Raw genomic sequence first — 17,079 nt, 5'->3', positions numbered from 1 at the left:
TCCTTGAATGGAGCCTCTACAACAAGAAGGGACCGTATAGGGTGCGTGTAATCACGTGGTACGGGAACAGATGCTAAACCTAGCATAGCATCGATGCTAATCCGAACGTAGCATCAAGGGAGTAGGTTTGATTTTGACATTGGTGGGGACACAAAAGTGCTCCGAGGCATCGTTCCTGAAAGTTGATGTTTTTTGCATTTGCAATGCAATTGCATAATTTCATGTTATGTAGGGGTAACTAATCAACTAATGAAAGACAAGAAGGCAACTTAGAAGAGTTCTCAGTTACTCTGACTGAAGTGCAACTGTGCATCATCATGACTTACACATCCATCATTATTTAACCTCACCTGTGAATTTCCAGCCTCTCCTCCATCTCCTTCTTCTCTACCTCATCCATCTCCTCCTTCTCTACCTCATCCAGCTTCTCCTTCTCTACCTCTTCCTGCCTCTCCTCCATCTCCTCCTTCTCTACCTCTTCCTGCCTCTCCTCCTTCTGTTCTAGCCTCTCCTCCTCTGGACTCTCCTTCTCCATCTCCTCCAGCCTCTCTACTGTCTGTCTCTGTCATCTGACAAAATGTTGATGCATGACATATGAACAGATACATTAGGGATACAACCATCATAGAGCTTGATGGTACAGTTATTGCCTGAGGAAAAAAGCTTTTACTTTCACACATTTGTGTAATTTATTCCCCCAAAAATATGGATGTATAAAATTACATGAGCATCTGGAATCTGAGGTTTTTTTGTAGGCCTATTTTCCTGACCAATGTTCTCTATTTTTTTAAAATAACTTTTAAAAAGTGTATGTTTGCCATTAAATATAGGCTTGTATTCATTACCTGTAGCCTATTGTTGAGGCTCTACAGTTAGATACCCTTGAAGTAACTTACACTTTGACTTATAAAGCATCTTGTCCATTTTCCTTTTCTTTGACATTATTACCAAGCACAGACCCACAGGCAGAGCGCACACACACGCACGCACGCATGCAGACAGACAGACAGTCAGACAGACAGACACAAACACAACTGTTCATGTAAATGACACCACTGAATCCGTCTAGCTAACGTGACCCAGGCAGAACAAATGCCGATCGAACATGTTGACAACTTACGTTCGCGGGTGCAGATTGAAGCACCGTGACCTCCTGTCCGTCCGACCAACGAGCAGGTAACTTTTACAAGCAGACGGAGTGACAGCGGGGACAGCCAATCACATGTACGTTAGCGAGTAACGGTATAGCCAATCAGAGAGCGATTTTCAGGTTAGAGGCGGGACTTCTAGCAGAGACCGACTGTTAACCCTTTGTGTGCCATGATCATTTGACTAAACACTATGGACAGCGGACACAGCGGCTGATTATTGGTAGGGACGTGTCCCTAGCGTCCCTACCCAATTCTACGCCCTTGCGTAGCATCAATGCTAAACAGAACGTAGCATCTGCGCTAAACCGAACTTATCATCGGCATTTGCACAAATTTTACAAAACATCAACAACATATTATAACTTCCGAACAGTTTATGATAAAGACGAGCTGTAAAAAAGCATCTGAATCGCGGGATATTCTGCTTTCCGAGGGTCCTTGAATGTTACCTCTACAACAACAACGGACCTGTCTCCTCTAGCGCTGCTGCTGTTCTGTGTCTCAGCTGAAAATGAAACGCTTTACTTGCCACAAAAACATAAAAATAAGTACTTTCCGTTTTGTTTTCTTTAAATATTTATTCACCACGATGTAGCAGAGAGTTCAAAGTACCAGAATCACACAAAATATCAACATCGTGGAAATAGTAGCCTACTTTAACACCTATTTTGGCCATTTGCCACAATCAAACGTCAGCGACATCCGACGGGTTTTCCCAGGCCGCCACACAAATGTTCTCCTTCAAATTGAAATTACACAGTCGGTGTGTGTGTGTGTGTACCTGTGTCAGCGTCGGTGTGTGTGTGTGGGATGAAGAGCCAGCAGCCCCCCCCTGGTCTCGGTCTGGCCTGCTGGCGCCCCCTGTCAGGAGAGCTGAGGTACTGCAGCTCCAGACCAGAGTCCTGAGTCGCCACGGAGACCAGACTGGGAGCCTGAGGGACACACACACACACACACACACACACTTCAGCTTCTGTAAATGACAACAACAACAACAACATGTTGAGGACTAATCTGAGCAGCTGACTGACCCCTCGGGTCCTGGTTCTGACCCGGTCCAGCTGCTGTCTCAGTCTGTGTGTGTGTTCAGCCTGGTGGGAACTGCTGTCCAGCTCCTCCACAGTTCTCTATGGACACACACACACACACACACACACACACACACACACGCGCACGCGCACACGCACACGCACACGCACACGCACACACACACACACACACACACACACACACACACACACACACACACACACACACAGTTCTGAATTAGTGACGTCAGAACGAACTTCGCTATTCCAACAGAATCCTATTTATTTTATCGAACTTATTCAATATAAATGGCTGATGGCTTAACCCTGATTTATTAATTTTTTTTTCTTCCTTTTTGCTTAATTTGCATCTTATTTTTTATAGTTTTAATGTTTAACTTATTTAGCGAGGGGAAGAGGGGAAGGGAGGGAGAACAGGGAGAAAAGGTTTGCTCTGTCTGATCTGACTGATTTGCTGTAACAAAAACTAATAAACACATGCTTAAAAAAAAAAAGAGAACGGTCAAAGGTGGAAACTGACGATCCAACGTGTTCCTTCAACAACGACGCAAATCAACGTTGTGCGTTGCGACGTTCGGGGTAGTAAACGTTACAAAACAAACTATTTTGTTGTTGTTGAGCAATGTAGAGTTTCTTTCAATTGCCCGTTTATTCAAATATATCATGATCTAAAATAAAATGTGTGTGTGTGTGTGTGTGTGTGTGTTACCTGTGTGTGTGTGTGTGTGTGTGTGTGTGTGTGTGTGTGTGTTACCTGTGTGTGTGTGTGTGTGTGTGTTACCTGTGTGTGTGTGTGTTACCTGTGTGTGTGTGTGTTACCTGTGTGTGTGTGTGTGTGTTACCTGTGTGTGTGTGTGTGTGTGTGTGTGTGTGTTACCTGTGTGTGTGTGTGTGTTACCTGTGTGTGTGTGTTACCTGTGTGTGCAGCAGCTCGGCCGTGCGGTTCAGTTCCCTCAGCTGATCGATAGCGGCCGTCAGCTGTTCTGCCGTCAGCTGGTCGGAGTCGCACATGAACCTGCTGAGCTGCCGTAGTTTCCTGTTGAGGCGGCCGAAGTTCCTCTGGTGGCGGTCGGTCAGCGAACGCACCTGCACCAGCACACAGGAAGCAGCTGACGTCATCAACAAACACAGGGCTGATCCAAGTGTCAACTCATTACCTCACACTGGTTTGAGCTTTTCAAAATAAGAGCAGTGAGAAGAAATGCTCTTCAAAGTTAAAGTCCTCATACTGTGTCGTTGTGTTGTGTTGTCATTGTGTTGTTGTGTGTGTAGTCATAGGTTGTGTCCGAAATCACTCACTCATTCCCTCCTCTCTACTCACTATATAGTGAATTCAATATAGTGGACTATATAGTGGACTCACTGGTCAAACTTTCGGACACTACACAGTTAATTACGTATTACGTCGCGTAATTAAAACGTTCCAACCGCGCTCGTAGCGGTCGGTGCAGGTACCATAGATACAACCATGGTAACGGCCAGTGTAGCAACATAAAAAGAGGAGTAAAGCAATATATTAAGCGGCAATATATATTTAAGCATCAAAATTTGTTCAGTCAAACCCACATAGTTTGAAACAACGTTCAAAACACACACAGCCACTCACAACTAAGCATAAAGTCCGCTAGCTTAATGCTAACGTATAATGTAAAATCTCATAGACGGGCTAACAGAAATTAGCATCCATTTGGTAGCTACACCGGTCGCTCTGGGCCGCTGTGGTAACGGCGATCCGTCACCGCAATGCATGATGGGATATCTTGCTCCGGTTAGTGACCATCGGATGTTCACTACATTTCGCGGTGAATTGTGGGATAGATTCAGTCACTATATAGTGAACATTAATAATCCCTAAACATTGAGACACCACTACAACAACTGGTCACTAGATAGAGAGTAGGGGGTTAGGACACAGCCATTGTGTTGTTGTTGTGTGTGTAGTTATTGTGTTGTTGTGTTGTGTTGTGTGTGTAGTCATTGTATTGTGTGTGTTGTGTTGGACCTGCTGCAGCAGTGTGTCTCTCTCCTGCTCGACGTCCTGCAGCTTCAGTCGACTCTGATCCAGCTCAGACTCCTGCAGAGACCAGAACCAGAAGCATCACTGCACCAGTACAACAAACCACACAGAGCAGATCCAGGAGCAGCCAGGGGAGTACCAACCTCCAACTTATTGAAGGACTAAAATTCAAATGCATTAATCCAACAAGGGAGTTTTCTTCTTTTAAAGCAGAAGTAAGGTGAATGTTAGTGTTAATATAAGTCTTAAATAGTTGTATCTTCCGACAGCAATCACTTCTATAGAGTGTTTGGTCTGAAACACGGGTCTGTCAGTCACTCTGCTCTGCTCTGAGCCGAGGAGAAAACTTTCCTTGTATCCTACAACCTTTATCCAATGAGGAGAGAGAACGGCATAAAGGGGCAGTCCTCTCTGTGTGTGCAGCCAAGGGATGCGCGTGAATGTGGTGACGTAGGGACGAGGGCGGGGACTGCTAACTCCATCTGCTGACAGGAAGTTAGACAAAAACCACCGGATCGCTTACTTCTGCTTTAAATAAAGACATGTGCCAATGGTTTTAAATGGTCCAGTCGGGGGTCTGGACTCTGATACTGACCAGGTTCTGTTGAATGAGTCTGTTTCTGTCTCTTTCTGTCCGTTTGAGCTCCTCCTCCTCCTCCTGCCTCCAGTCTGACTCTGACTCCTGGTCCTGGTCCTGGTCCTGGACTATCTGGGCCTGCAGCCGGGCTACGTGGTCCTGGTCCTGGACTATCTGGGCCTGCAGCCGGGCTACCTGGTCCTGGCTCTGGTCCAGGTCTCGTTGGGTCTGAAGGAGGCTTCGCTGCAGCTGCTGCACAGTCCTGGACAGGAGGAGGTCCGGACTGAGGGAGAGACGGGAGAGTCCAGATCAAACCTGTTAGTTTGTTGTAACAAAACCCAGTCCCGACAAGGGAACAGTACTATTACAATACTGTTCCTCGACGAGGATGGGATTCGAACCCACGCGTGCAGAGCACAATGGATTAGCAGTCCATCGCCTTAACCACTCGGCCACCTCGTCTGTAGGGAGAGAAGACGGCCATGTTGTCCCACAATGCAGCTCAGGCTGAGAGGAGGACACACACACACACACACACACACACACACACACACACACACACACACACACACACACACACACACACACACACACACACAGTGAAGCAGCTGCAGCGTCTCAGTGACCAGCAGCTGCTCAGAGGGGAATTAGCTCAAATGGTAGAGCGCTTGCTTAGCATGTGAGAGGTAGCGGGATCGATGCCCGCATTCTCCACAAACTTTTAACCCTTTCCTGTCTCTGCTCTGAGCTGACTGACCATGGACTCAGTCTGTCTGGAGAATCTGAAGCTGCTCACCCATTGGTCAACACTGTTAGCTTAGCCTGCTAACACTGAAACCTGTTAGCTTAGGGTGCGAATTATACAATGACAATTGGGGGGTCAACATTTTACACAGCGCAGTACAGCGCAGGCGCGTGCTTAACAAAAGTCTTACAGTATCTTGCTTGTTCAATGAAATGTCTACAGTCTGTAGATGACGATAAACCAAATTTTACACAATTCTACAGTTCATGCGGCACATAATGTACCACACAAACAACTTTTGCAGTCAGCAGCAAAATATTCTAAATCTAAACTGCCAGCAAGTCAGACCCACACACACACACACACACACACCCTAGCAAACCCTCATTTCTGGAGAGCCACACAATGCTGAACCAGAACCAAACACACTATCTACATAGCAAAGACGATGGCAGATGTGTTACCATACATGCTCGAGTCTAGACAGATTCACATCCTGCACTGGTCCCAATATTGGAACTAATGGATTAGATAGGACTCAAAAGCCTGAGCTAGGGTGACTCTCATCTGTACCATTGATTCAGAAGTGAGAAACATATTAGACTATTTTAAGAAAACAGCTCACAAAGTTTGATTTTGAGGTCACCAATGTTTTCAGTATTAAAAAGGTAAAAACCCAACTAAACCACCACTCAAAGACTATTAAAATGAAATTATAAAAGATTTTTTAAATGTGCTGCACAAATAGCCCAACACTGCACTACAAACATGCAAACATCCACATTAAACTTCTCATTCACTTCAATTATGTTGTTTCCAAAAGGGGGCAACTGTCAAACCTGGCAACGCAGCATGCGGCTTTGTTTACAACCTGACCACAGTGCAGCTAGCAGGTTACGATAGCTCCGCTAACCAGAGTGACGTGCACAGGGCACAACATGGTTTGATTTCTAATAAGAAAAACTAAATGGACAGACAGGCGGCGTGGTAAGGAATAGTGAGGTTAAAGAGTCAGAGGAAGCAGCAATATAGCTTCACCTGCTAACACCAAAACATTTTAGCTTCACCGCACGGACTCCACACGCACTGTCCGCAGAAGTTTGAGGTTTCATAGTTGAGCGTACAGTGTCACATTAAAAACAGGTCGATGTGAAGGTTTCCCACCGAGCAGTCCATTGCGTGACACTGAGTATGCGTACGCGGAGTCTGGCGGACGACCGCTTTGGGTCCGCATTGAGTCCGCCTCGAGTACGCGCGGACATCCGCGGAGTCATGTACACCCGAGTATGTGGGGGCCGTAAGTGTGAGCGGCACGTACGTTCATGTTGCTTTTGTGAATTGCGGCTAATTCAACTGCAGTGATGGATAACTGTACCAGAGGAGAGGCTCAACAACTTCATGAGCTTCATTTGAGGAATAAACGGCAGCTTTTACCTGACGGAGACCAACGCCTGAGCTACGGTAGCTAACAGTTAGCAGGTTTTTACCTACTTTCTCTCTCTCTCTCCCTCTCTTTCTTACACACACACACACACACACACACAGCCCAGGTTGTCTGTCATATCTGTTGTAAACCTTGTAATAACAGCTTGTTGAGTGCAGTTCACATTATTGTTGCTTCGGTTTGAGTGTGGATTAATTGTTAATGGTTTGGTGTGTAATGTTAGCGGTGGTCCAATATCGCGATCCTGTTATTGATGAGTTGGGTTTTACACCGCACGTCACTGCTGCTAACATCAAAACCTGTTAGCTTCACCTGCTAACATCAAAACATGTTTGCTTCACCTGCTAACAGCAAACCTGTTAGCTAAGCTAGCTAGCTCCACAGGGGAATTAGCTCAAATGGTAGAGCGCTCGCTTAGCATGTGAGAGGTAGCGGGATCGATGCCCGCATTCTCCACAGACTTTTAACCCTTTTCTGTCTCTGCTCTGAGCTGAGTGACCATGGACTCAGTCTGTCTGGAGAATCTGAAGCTGCTCACCCATTGGTCAACACTGTTAGCTTAGCCTGCTAACACTGTAACCTGTTAGCTTCACCTGCTAACATCAAATCTGTTGGCTAAGCTAGTTGTCTCCACAGGGGAATTAGCTCAAATGGTAGAGCGCTCGCTTAGCATGTGAGAGGTAGCGGGATCGATGCCCGCATTCTCCACAGACTTTTAACCCTCTCCTATCTCTGCTCTGAGGTGAGTGACCATGGACTCAGTCTTTCTGGAGATTTTGAAGCTGCTCACCCATCGGTCAACGCTGTTAGCTTAGCCTGCTAACATCAAAACATGTTAGCTTCACCTGCTAACACCAAAACATGTTAGCTTCACCGCACGGACGCCACATGCACTGTCCGCGGAAGTTTGAGGTCCAGCAGTTTAGCGGCTAATTCAACTGCAGTGATGGATAACTGTACCGGAGAGGCTCAACAACTTCATGAGCTTCATTTGAGGAATAAACGGCAGCTTTTACCTGACGGGAGACCAACACCTGAGCTACGGTAGCTAACAGTTTTTACCTACTTCCTCTCTCTCTCTCCCTCTCTTTCTTACACACACACACACACACACACACACACACACACACACACACACACACACACACACACACACACACACACACACACACACACACACACACACACAGCCCAGGTTGTCCGTCATATCTGTTGTAAACCTTGTAATACTAGCTTGTTGAGTAGGCTACAGTTCACATTATTGTTGCTTCGGTTTGAGTGTGGATTAATTGTTAACGGTTTGGTGTGTAATGTTAGCGGTGGTCCAATATCGCGATCCTGTTATTGATGAGTTGGGTTTTAATAACAACACCGCACGTCACTGCTAACAGCAAACCTGTTGGCTAAGCTAGCTAGCTCCACAGGGGAATTAGCTCAAATGGTAGAGCGCTCGCTTAGCATGTGAGAGGTAGCGGGATCGATGCCCGCATTCTCCACAGATTTTTAATCCTTTCCTGTCTCTGCTCTGAGCTGATGACCATGGACTCAGTCTGTCTGGAGAATCTGAAGCTGCTCACCCATTGGTCAACACTGTTAGCTTAGCCTGCTAACACCAAACCTGTTGGCTAAGTTGGCTAAGCTAGCCGTCTATCCCCACTGGGGAATTAGCTCAAATGGTAGAGCGCTCGCTTAGCATGTGAGAGGTAGCGGGATCGATGCCCGCATTCTCCACAGACTTTTAACCCTTTCCTGTCTCTGCTCTGAGCTGACCATGGACAGTAAATGCAGCTTGTTGCTCTGGTCCTTAGTCTCAGCGTAACTTTCTGATGTGGAGCAGCTGCTCTGTGTTCACTAACTACTGCTCTGCTCACGTGGCTTTATGTGAAATGTGACTCTGTGTCTGGCTCACACTGAAAACTAACTGGGACTGACAGGCTGGTCAGATGTGTCAGCGACGAGGAGGAGGAGGCTGAACCTTCCTCACATCAACACATGACACAAACAGAAGAGTCAGATGTCCATCATGTCCCAGTGACTGACCTTTAACCTTTAACTTCTACAGCTCTGTTGAACGTGAGCAGCTGCTCTCTCCCTCTACGTATCACAGTCAGCAGGAGTTGTTGTACACTTTCACTAACTCCACCAGAACGATCAGATTAACAGGTTTCAGCTGCAGTTAGCTCTGCTCAGAAAGCCTCACCGCCCTTATTTAACAGCAGGTGAAGTTAACATGTTTTGATGTTAGCAGGCTAAGCTAACAGCGTTGACCGACGGGTGAGCAGCTTCAGATTCTGCAGACAGACTGAGTCCATGGTCAGTCAGCTCAGAGCAGAGACAGGAAAGGGTTAAAAGTCTGTGGAGAATGCGGGCATCGATCCCGCTACCTCTCACATGCTAAGCGAGCGCTCTACCATTTGAGCTAATTCCCCTGTGAGAAGCTGCTGGTCACTGAGACGCTGCAGCTTCACTGTGTGTGTGTGTGTGTGTCCTCCGCTCAGCCTGAGCAGTGCATTGTGGGACAACATGGCCACCCCATCTCCCTACAGACGAGGTGGCCGAGTGGTTAAGGCGATGGACTGCTAATCCATTGTGCTCTGCACGCGTGGGTTCGAATCCCATCCTCGTCGACACCGGGTTTTGTTACAACTACACAACAGGTTTGATCCGGACTCTGATGACGTCATAGAAACTAGAGTTTCTCTGACCTTACTGCAATAGTACTGTAGTAGTACTGTAATAGTAATGTAATAGTACTGTGATTGTAGTGTAGTAGTATTATAATTATTAGTACAGTACTAGTACCTGGACTGAGCCTCCTGAGGATCCAACATGGCCGCTGTGAACCGGTCCAGTCTGGTCTGATGCACCTGGTCCTGGTTCTGGTCCAACTGGGCCTCGAGTCTGTGGACAAGGAGCTGCAGGGAGGAGTTCTCCTCCTGCACACACACACACACACACACACACACACACACACACACACACACACACACACACACACACACATGAACACACCTGTCTGGGGTGGCAGAGTGTGTAGTGTGTGTGTAGTGTGTGACTCACCTGCATTGTGTGGATGGTCGACTGTAACTGAGACTCTCTGGTCTGTTTCTCTTTGTCTGCAGCCGCCTGCACACACACACACACACACACACACACACACACACACACACACACACACACACACACACACACACACACACACACACACACACACACACACACACACACACACACACACACACATCCTTGTAAATCTATCTTTGTGAGGACATGTCATTGACATAATGTATTCTCTAGCCCCTTACCCTAACCTTAACCATCCTAAACAAATGCCTAAACTTAACCATCACTCTAAACCTAATTACAACCTAAAGTCTTAATCCTCAAACAGCCCTTGGAAAAAGTGAGGACCGGCCAAAATGTCCTCACTCTGTCGGTTAAAAACTCGGTCCCCACAACGTAGCATGTACAAGAACACACACACACACACACACATAAGTGGAGGGACAGGAAGGGACAAGAAGCTAACACCTGTCGTCTCAGGAGCTCCTCCCTCAGCTGCTGTAGCTCCGCCTCCTGCTCCTCCCTCAGCTGCTGTAGCTCCGCCTCCTGCTCCTCCCTCAGCTGCTGTAGCTCCGCCTCCTGCTCCTCCCGTCTGTCTATCAGAGCCGCCGCCTCCTGACGCAGCTCACACAGCTCCCCCTGCTGGACGCACACACACACACACCTGGTCACTCATTCCCTAACAAACCATGGATGTATGAAACAAACCGAAAAAAAAGAAAAATCAGACACTTGAGGGAACATTTGAGGATGTGATTCTGCGTGGTTGTGTTCCTCGGACAACAAACTGTTGAAATATGAAGTTTGGTTTGGTCGACTGCTGTTCTGTGTCTCGACCGTGAGCTGTAGCTATTAGCTTAGCTTGTTAGCTGGTATTTACTACATATTCTACTACAGTTTCTTTATTAGATTGATTTAATGCTGCCTGTTATTGTTGGGATGCTGCTGCCCAACTCCTGCTGCTCAGGCAAACGGAGCGAAGGCAAATACGTCTGAGGAGTTTATTGGTAAATAAAGTGAAGTCACTTCCTCGTTCAACAAACTGCAATCCCCTCTTCTTCCTCTGGGGGCTGGTGTCAGAAAGCAGCATTCTCCATAGACCCCCATGTTAAAATCGCCGACTTTACACCCTCAATAAACATGATCAAAATCTGGTGTCAGAACGTTTTTTGGTCTCAATCGATAGTTTCTACCCCCGCACACACTCTGAGGGGGGGAAATTTTTTTTAAACTCTACTGTTTTACTGTTATTAGGTTAAAATTCTGGCCAATTAGGGCGCGGAAACGTTGAGTGACAGGTCCGGAGTAGTGCTGCACGATTTGATAAAAATGTGCGATTGCGATTATGGTGCCGCGCATTGATGTACTTTAAATCGCCAATCACACTCTTTCGTGCGATTATGTAATTGACCTCTGGCTAAGCCCCGCCCCCTCCACTCACTCGGACAAACAGTCAACATTCGGTGACAGTTGCTATGGCAACAGCTGTCACAGTAGGAGACATTTCACAGGAGGCAACTGATGATTTTTGGAGACAGAAAGATTAAATATCATCTGGAAGTCACCAAAACTTCACTTAGCTTTACTGCTATGGCTGCCGTTTGCCGCGAAACGCCGATAGCGACGGGCTAACTTCTGTTAGCCTATCTATGGAGTTTTACATTATACGTTAGCATTAAGCTAGCGGACTTTATGCTTAGTTGTGATACTGGCTTACATCTAAACATCTCTGACAATATGTTGCCTCAAATACGTTGTTGACTTAACTTAGAACAGATGTAGACATCCTTGTTCATTTTATCCACGTTTAGTTGGTGTTGTGGTCTACTGCATAACTTTATCCAGAGCAGACACTTCTCTGGGTTGAGATGTGGCTTGGGAAAAGGTAAAAAAAATCCCCCCGTGGCCTCTCAGGATACCTAGTGTCTGAGCTGCATGTACCCCATGAACACCGTTTGACCATTTAAACTTAAAATGTCAAGAAAAAACATATAAAAACCAATGAAAACTGACTAACTGCAATGCATTTCAATGGACGTGGAAGCAGAGAATGTCCCAGTGTATGGGCTAGCTATGCGCACTGTGATTGGCTCATCGCGTTTGGGGGCGTGGCTTAGCCATAGGTCAATTGCACGGCGTGACATCGGGATTGCGATTCGATTAATCGTGCAGCACTAGTCCGGAGCGGTCCGTGGACAGCTGCTTCGAGGCCAGTGGGCGGGTTCTCGGCCGGCCAATCCAACATGGCGCTGTTCAGGCCGCCATGTTGGAGTCATAAAAACGACTCCCCAAAACCAACGGATGACGTCACGGACGCTACGTCCATATTTTTACAGTCTATGGGAGGGACGGACTGACCTGTGTGTGCGTCGTCGTGGCGGCGGCGCCCTCCTCCAGCTGCCTGCAGCGGCTCTGAGCGTCCTGCAGGTGGAGCTGCAGACTCTGGTTCTCAGCCTCCAGACTGTGGAGCTGCTGCTGCGTCTGACGGGCCTGAGCAGAACCACAACGTCACACACACACACACAGAGACACAACACACACACACACACACACACACACACACTCTACACAGAGACACACACACACACACACACACACACACACACACACACACACACAGAGACACACACACACACACACACACACACACTGTACTACTGTGTGTGTGTGTGTGTGTGTGTGTGTGTGTGTGTGTGTGTGTGTGTGTGTGTGTGTGTGTGTACCTGAGCTCTGAGTCCTCTCAGATACTCCTGAAGTCCAGAGATGATTCCCTCCAAATCCCTCTGAAGGACTTCATTGGCCAAAATCTGACCTGAAGAGGAGGAGGAGGAGGAGGAGGAGGAGAAAGAAGACGAGGAGGAAGAAAAAGAGGAGGAGGAAGAGGAGGAGAAAGAAGAGGAGGAGGAAGAAAAAGAGGAGGAGGAAGAGGAGAAGGAAGAGGAGAAGGAGGATGACAAGGAAGAGGTGGAGGAGAAATAAAAGAAAGAAGAGGAGAAGGAGAAAGAGGATGAGAAAGAGGAGGTGAAGGAGGAAGAAGAAGGAGAGGAAGAGAAAGAGGAGGAGGAAGAGGAGAAGGAGAAGGGAGAGGATGAGGAAGAAGAAGAGGAAGAGAAGGAGAGGAAGAGGAAGAAAAAGACGAGGAAGAGGAGAAAATGATGGAGGAAGAAGAGGAAAAGGTGGAGGAGGAGAAAGAAGAGGAGCAAGAAAAAGAGGATGAGGAGAAAGAAGAGGAGGGGGAGGAAAAGGAGAAAGAAAAAGAGAAGGAAGAGGAGGTGGAGAAGGAAGAGGAATAAGAAGAGGAAGAGGAAGAAAAAGACGAAGAAGAGGAGAAAATGAAGGAGGAAGAAAAGAAAGGAGGAGAAGAAAGAAGAGGAGGAAGAAAAAGAGGAGGAGGAGAAAGAAGAGGAGGGGGAGGAAAAAGAGGAAGAGAAGGAGAGAAAGTGGAAGAAAAAGATGAGGAAGAAGAATAAATGAAGGAGGAAGAAGAAAAAGAGGAGGAGAAGGAAGAAGAGGAGGTTTAATTTGCGTAAAAGAAGAAATAAAATAAAAACTTGAATGATAACTCAGATGATGAGTGTGGCTCCACCTCCCACACTGACAGCCAATCACAGGCCTCCTCCTCCTCCTGCTGCTCTGTGATTGGCCGTCGGGCTCCTCACCGTCGGTCAGCTGTTGCTCCAGCTCTTTGATCTCCTGCGTCTCCGTGGCGATGCGTGACAGCATGTCGTCGAGGCGACCCTCCAGCTCGCTCTGGCTGCGACTCATCCTGTCCAACAGCGAGGTCACATGGGCCTGCGAGGGAGACGGCAGCCAATCAGAGAGCAGAGTCACAACCCCCACACAGGCCTTTAAAGGGCCAGTGCGTAAAATTCGGAGTCGGAGCAAAAACAAACGTGCGTAAACGCGAAAACGTACGAGATGAAAAATAAAACAATGAGTCGTTTCTGCAGCAGCCTGAAAGTGAATGAATGAAAAAGTAACGATGACGTGACTTCCTGTTTGTGTTGAGACATGGGCTGTGTCCAAAATATCTCACCCATTCCCTACTCCTTACTCACTATAGGGGAGAGTGGGGTAAGATGAGCCAGTGGGTAAGTTGACCCACCCCTTGTTTCTAGGAAACTATAGGAAAAAATTAGCATGTGACCAAATATTAGGGAGGCAGGCATCATTTCATGGAGTCTGTGAAGATTAGAACCACGTGAGTAAAGTGGTTTAACATTTATGACCAAAAAATCATTTTTCACTCTCGAGAGTGAATTTTGCCGATCATAAGTTTCATGAGAATTGTGTTTAGACCAAAAGAGATGATTGCAAATTTGTTGTATACATGGGTTGTGGTATCTATGAGCTACAACATGAGGTAGTAAACCTAGCATGAAACTGCACCATTTTAGCTGTGAGAGCAATAAACCCAAGCCAAGGTAGCTGTGGGGTAAGTTGATCCATTTGGCCAGGGGTAAGTTGATCCACCTATCCTATACACTTAGTGAATGTATTTTGGCTGTATATGTCCAAATGATTAAATCAAGATTCTGTATGTTTGTGATTACAGTAAGTATGTTCCTATAAACAGGAAAAGTTGTTTAAAGTGAGGCCAAACTTTACTTTCAAAGAAAAATATCTGGGATTCTTCCCAAGATGCCACGTAATTGCAAAACTCCCCAAATCTCAGTGAGTTGGTGGCTCAGCAGGAAGTCCCTGCAGTTTGTGTTCACCTGTAACCTGGACAGATGAAATATTAAGTAAAGGGGGAGGTAGGAGATGGATGGAAGGAAAGGAGGGGGGGTTGATCAATTTACCCCACTACTATGGCCAACAAGTTGAGTCACAAGACCACTTTTTTTGAACATGCTATATTTTAAAAACAGTTATATTTACACTCATTCTGTTCATTTGTAGGGATGCAAAACATCCTGAAATATATGCAGATGTGTTAGTTAGGAACAAAACTATAATTGTCTTGATGTAGTGATCCTGAATACAAAAAGTGGCTCAACTTACCCCACTCTCCCCTATAGTGAATTCAATATTGTGACTCACTGGTCAAATGAAAAACACTTTCGGACACTACTCTGCCGCACAGTTCATTACGTATTACGTCGCGTAATTAAAGGGACAACGAGGAGTTTCTCCATCGGCAGAACGAAAAATTCTGCGACAATAAAAAAGTCTGATATTAATGGTGATGAATCTACGTTACCACTTGTTAATGGTCCATTTTAGATAAATCTATGGTTTTGTCTCTATGGTTATTTTGTTATTATTAGTGGTGGTGGAAATGCTGGGCGAGCCGACCAGCGTTTCTTTACTTTCGGTTTCGTGGCGAGTCATGAGAATAACGCCGCCGAATCTCCGTTTATGGTGGGAACTACGACGGTATGTGATCGTCTTCCAACCTCTGACTTTAATTCTTGATGAATGAAAACATGAGTCTGTCTTGCGGCGGTCAAAGAATTTCACGGTGCGCAGAGGCTCATAAATGTAGTGTGGAAACACTACACTTTTCCAAAACTCCTCGTTGTCTCTTTAAAACGTTCCGACCGCGATCGTAACGGCCGGTGTACGTACCAAAATAAAAAGAGGAGTAAAGCAATATATTAAGCGGCAATATATATTTAAGCATCAAAGATGTTCAATCAAACCCACATAGTTTGAAACCACGTTCAAAACACACACAGCCAGTGTCACAACTAAGCATATAAAGTCAGCTAGCTTAATGCTAACGTATAATGTAAAACCTCATAGACGGGCTAACAGAAATTAGCATCGCTATCCAGAGTCTGTGGTCAGTTTGTAACGCTTGTTAGGAAATTTGCTCCGACGTTTGTTTTGGGAGTTTTCATCATCATGCTGCCTTTATGGCGCTGGTCTGTGCATTTACTATGTCTATTTATTTTATTCAAACGGAACAATATTGTTATAGATTTAAAGCAGCGGGATAATTCACGTTTGTAATTAATTGTAATAGAAATCCGCTATTGTTGTGCTGGATCTAGATGGTGAAGAGTGTCATAAGGTTGTCGTTGTTGTTGTTGTCGTCATAAGGTTGTTGTCATAGAATGGATCTGTTCCCTAACAGTCGTGTGTGTGTCTCCGTTGTGGCCTTCAGTACTGAGCTCTAGGGGTGGGAGAAAAAATCGATTCACATAAATATCGCGATATCTTTTTTGACGATGTATAAATCGATTTTCTTTTTTCAAAAATCGATTTTTTCTTTTTTTTTTTTAAATTTTTTTTAAATATTGTGCAATGTGCATTTGTTCGCCTTTTTTTACATACAGAGAGTCCAGGTTTTGAAAAGGGTTTAAGTTCACTTTATAATGCAGTATGTTAATTTATAGGCTCCTACAGTATTTGTGTGCAGATAAATGTTAAAAATGCTAAAGACTAAAAATCGAGAGAATCGGCAATATCGTAGAATCGCAATTTAAATCGAATCGCCATCCAAAAAATCGTAGAAGAATCGAATCGGGAGAAAAGCATATCGTCCCAGCCCTAATGAGCTCTTTGCTGCTCCCTCCTTGTTCTCTCATTTGCTCTGAGTTTGGTTTTGTCAGCTTATGACGTGGAATCTTAGCCTACATTCTTCATTTAGACTTGTGTGATCGCTACAGTGCATGGATCCCTGACGAACATAATCAGTACACTGCAAAAACTCAAAATCTTTCCAAGAATATTTGTCTTATTTCTGGTCAAAATGTCTCAATTTTAGTCAAAACTAAACTCTTTCCACATAAAATAAGACTCATCACCAAAAAATTAACTTGTTTTTAGATCATTTTCACTTGTTTCAAACTAATTTTCACTTGAAATAAGTAGAAAAATCTGCCAGTGAAAGCAGGTTTTTTGTGCTTGTAATAAGAAAGAAAAACTTGCTCCTCTATCAGATTTTTCTACTTATTTAAAGTGGAAAATGTGCTTGAAAAAAGTAAAAAGTGTCTAAAAACAAGCTACTTTTTAATGTGATGAGTCTTATTTTAAGTAGAATTAGATTTATTTTAACTAGAAATGACATTTTGACTAGAAATAA

General features: G+C 45.5%; 1 protein-coding gene across 1 annotated transcript in view; it reads right to left on the bottom strand.

Annotated features, from left to right (window-relative positions):
• Positions 1-17,079, bottom strand: part of cntrl (centriolin) — a 49,817-nt gene that overhangs the window by 13,000 nt on the left and 19,738 nt on the right. Inside the window, exons 9-19 of the mRNA XM_083979803.1 lie at positions 13,706-13,838; positions 12,770-12,858; positions 12,405-12,536; positions 10,515-10,688; positions 10,044-10,109; positions 9,786-9,919; positions 4,813-5,077; positions 4,203-4,274; positions 3,116-3,286; positions 2,183-2,278; positions 2,000-2,083 (exon numbers count right to left, since the gene is read on the bottom strand). Coding sequence (XP_083835929.1) covers positions 2,000-2,083; positions 2,183-2,278; positions 3,116-3,286; positions 4,203-4,274; positions 4,813-5,077; positions 9,786-9,919; positions 10,044-10,109; positions 10,515-10,688; positions 12,405-12,536; positions 12,770-12,858; positions 13,706-13,838 — 1,416 coding nt within the window. The remainder of the gene's footprint in view (positions 1-1,999; positions 2,084-2,182; positions 2,279-3,115; positions 3,287-4,202; positions 4,275-4,812; positions 5,078-9,785; positions 9,920-10,043; positions 10,110-10,514; positions 10,689-12,404; positions 12,537-12,769; positions 12,859-13,705; positions 13,839-17,079) is intronic.

This window comes from Trachurus trachurus (genome assembly GCF_905171665.1).
Source record: "Trachurus trachurus genome assembly, chromosome: 9".
In the NCBI taxonomy this organism is placed as follows: Eukaryota; Metazoa; Chordata; class Actinopteri; order Carangiformes; family Carangidae; genus Trachurus; species Trachurus trachurus.
Note: the sequence above shows the minus strand (reverse complement) of the source record. Positions and strands in the feature narration are given on the sequence as shown.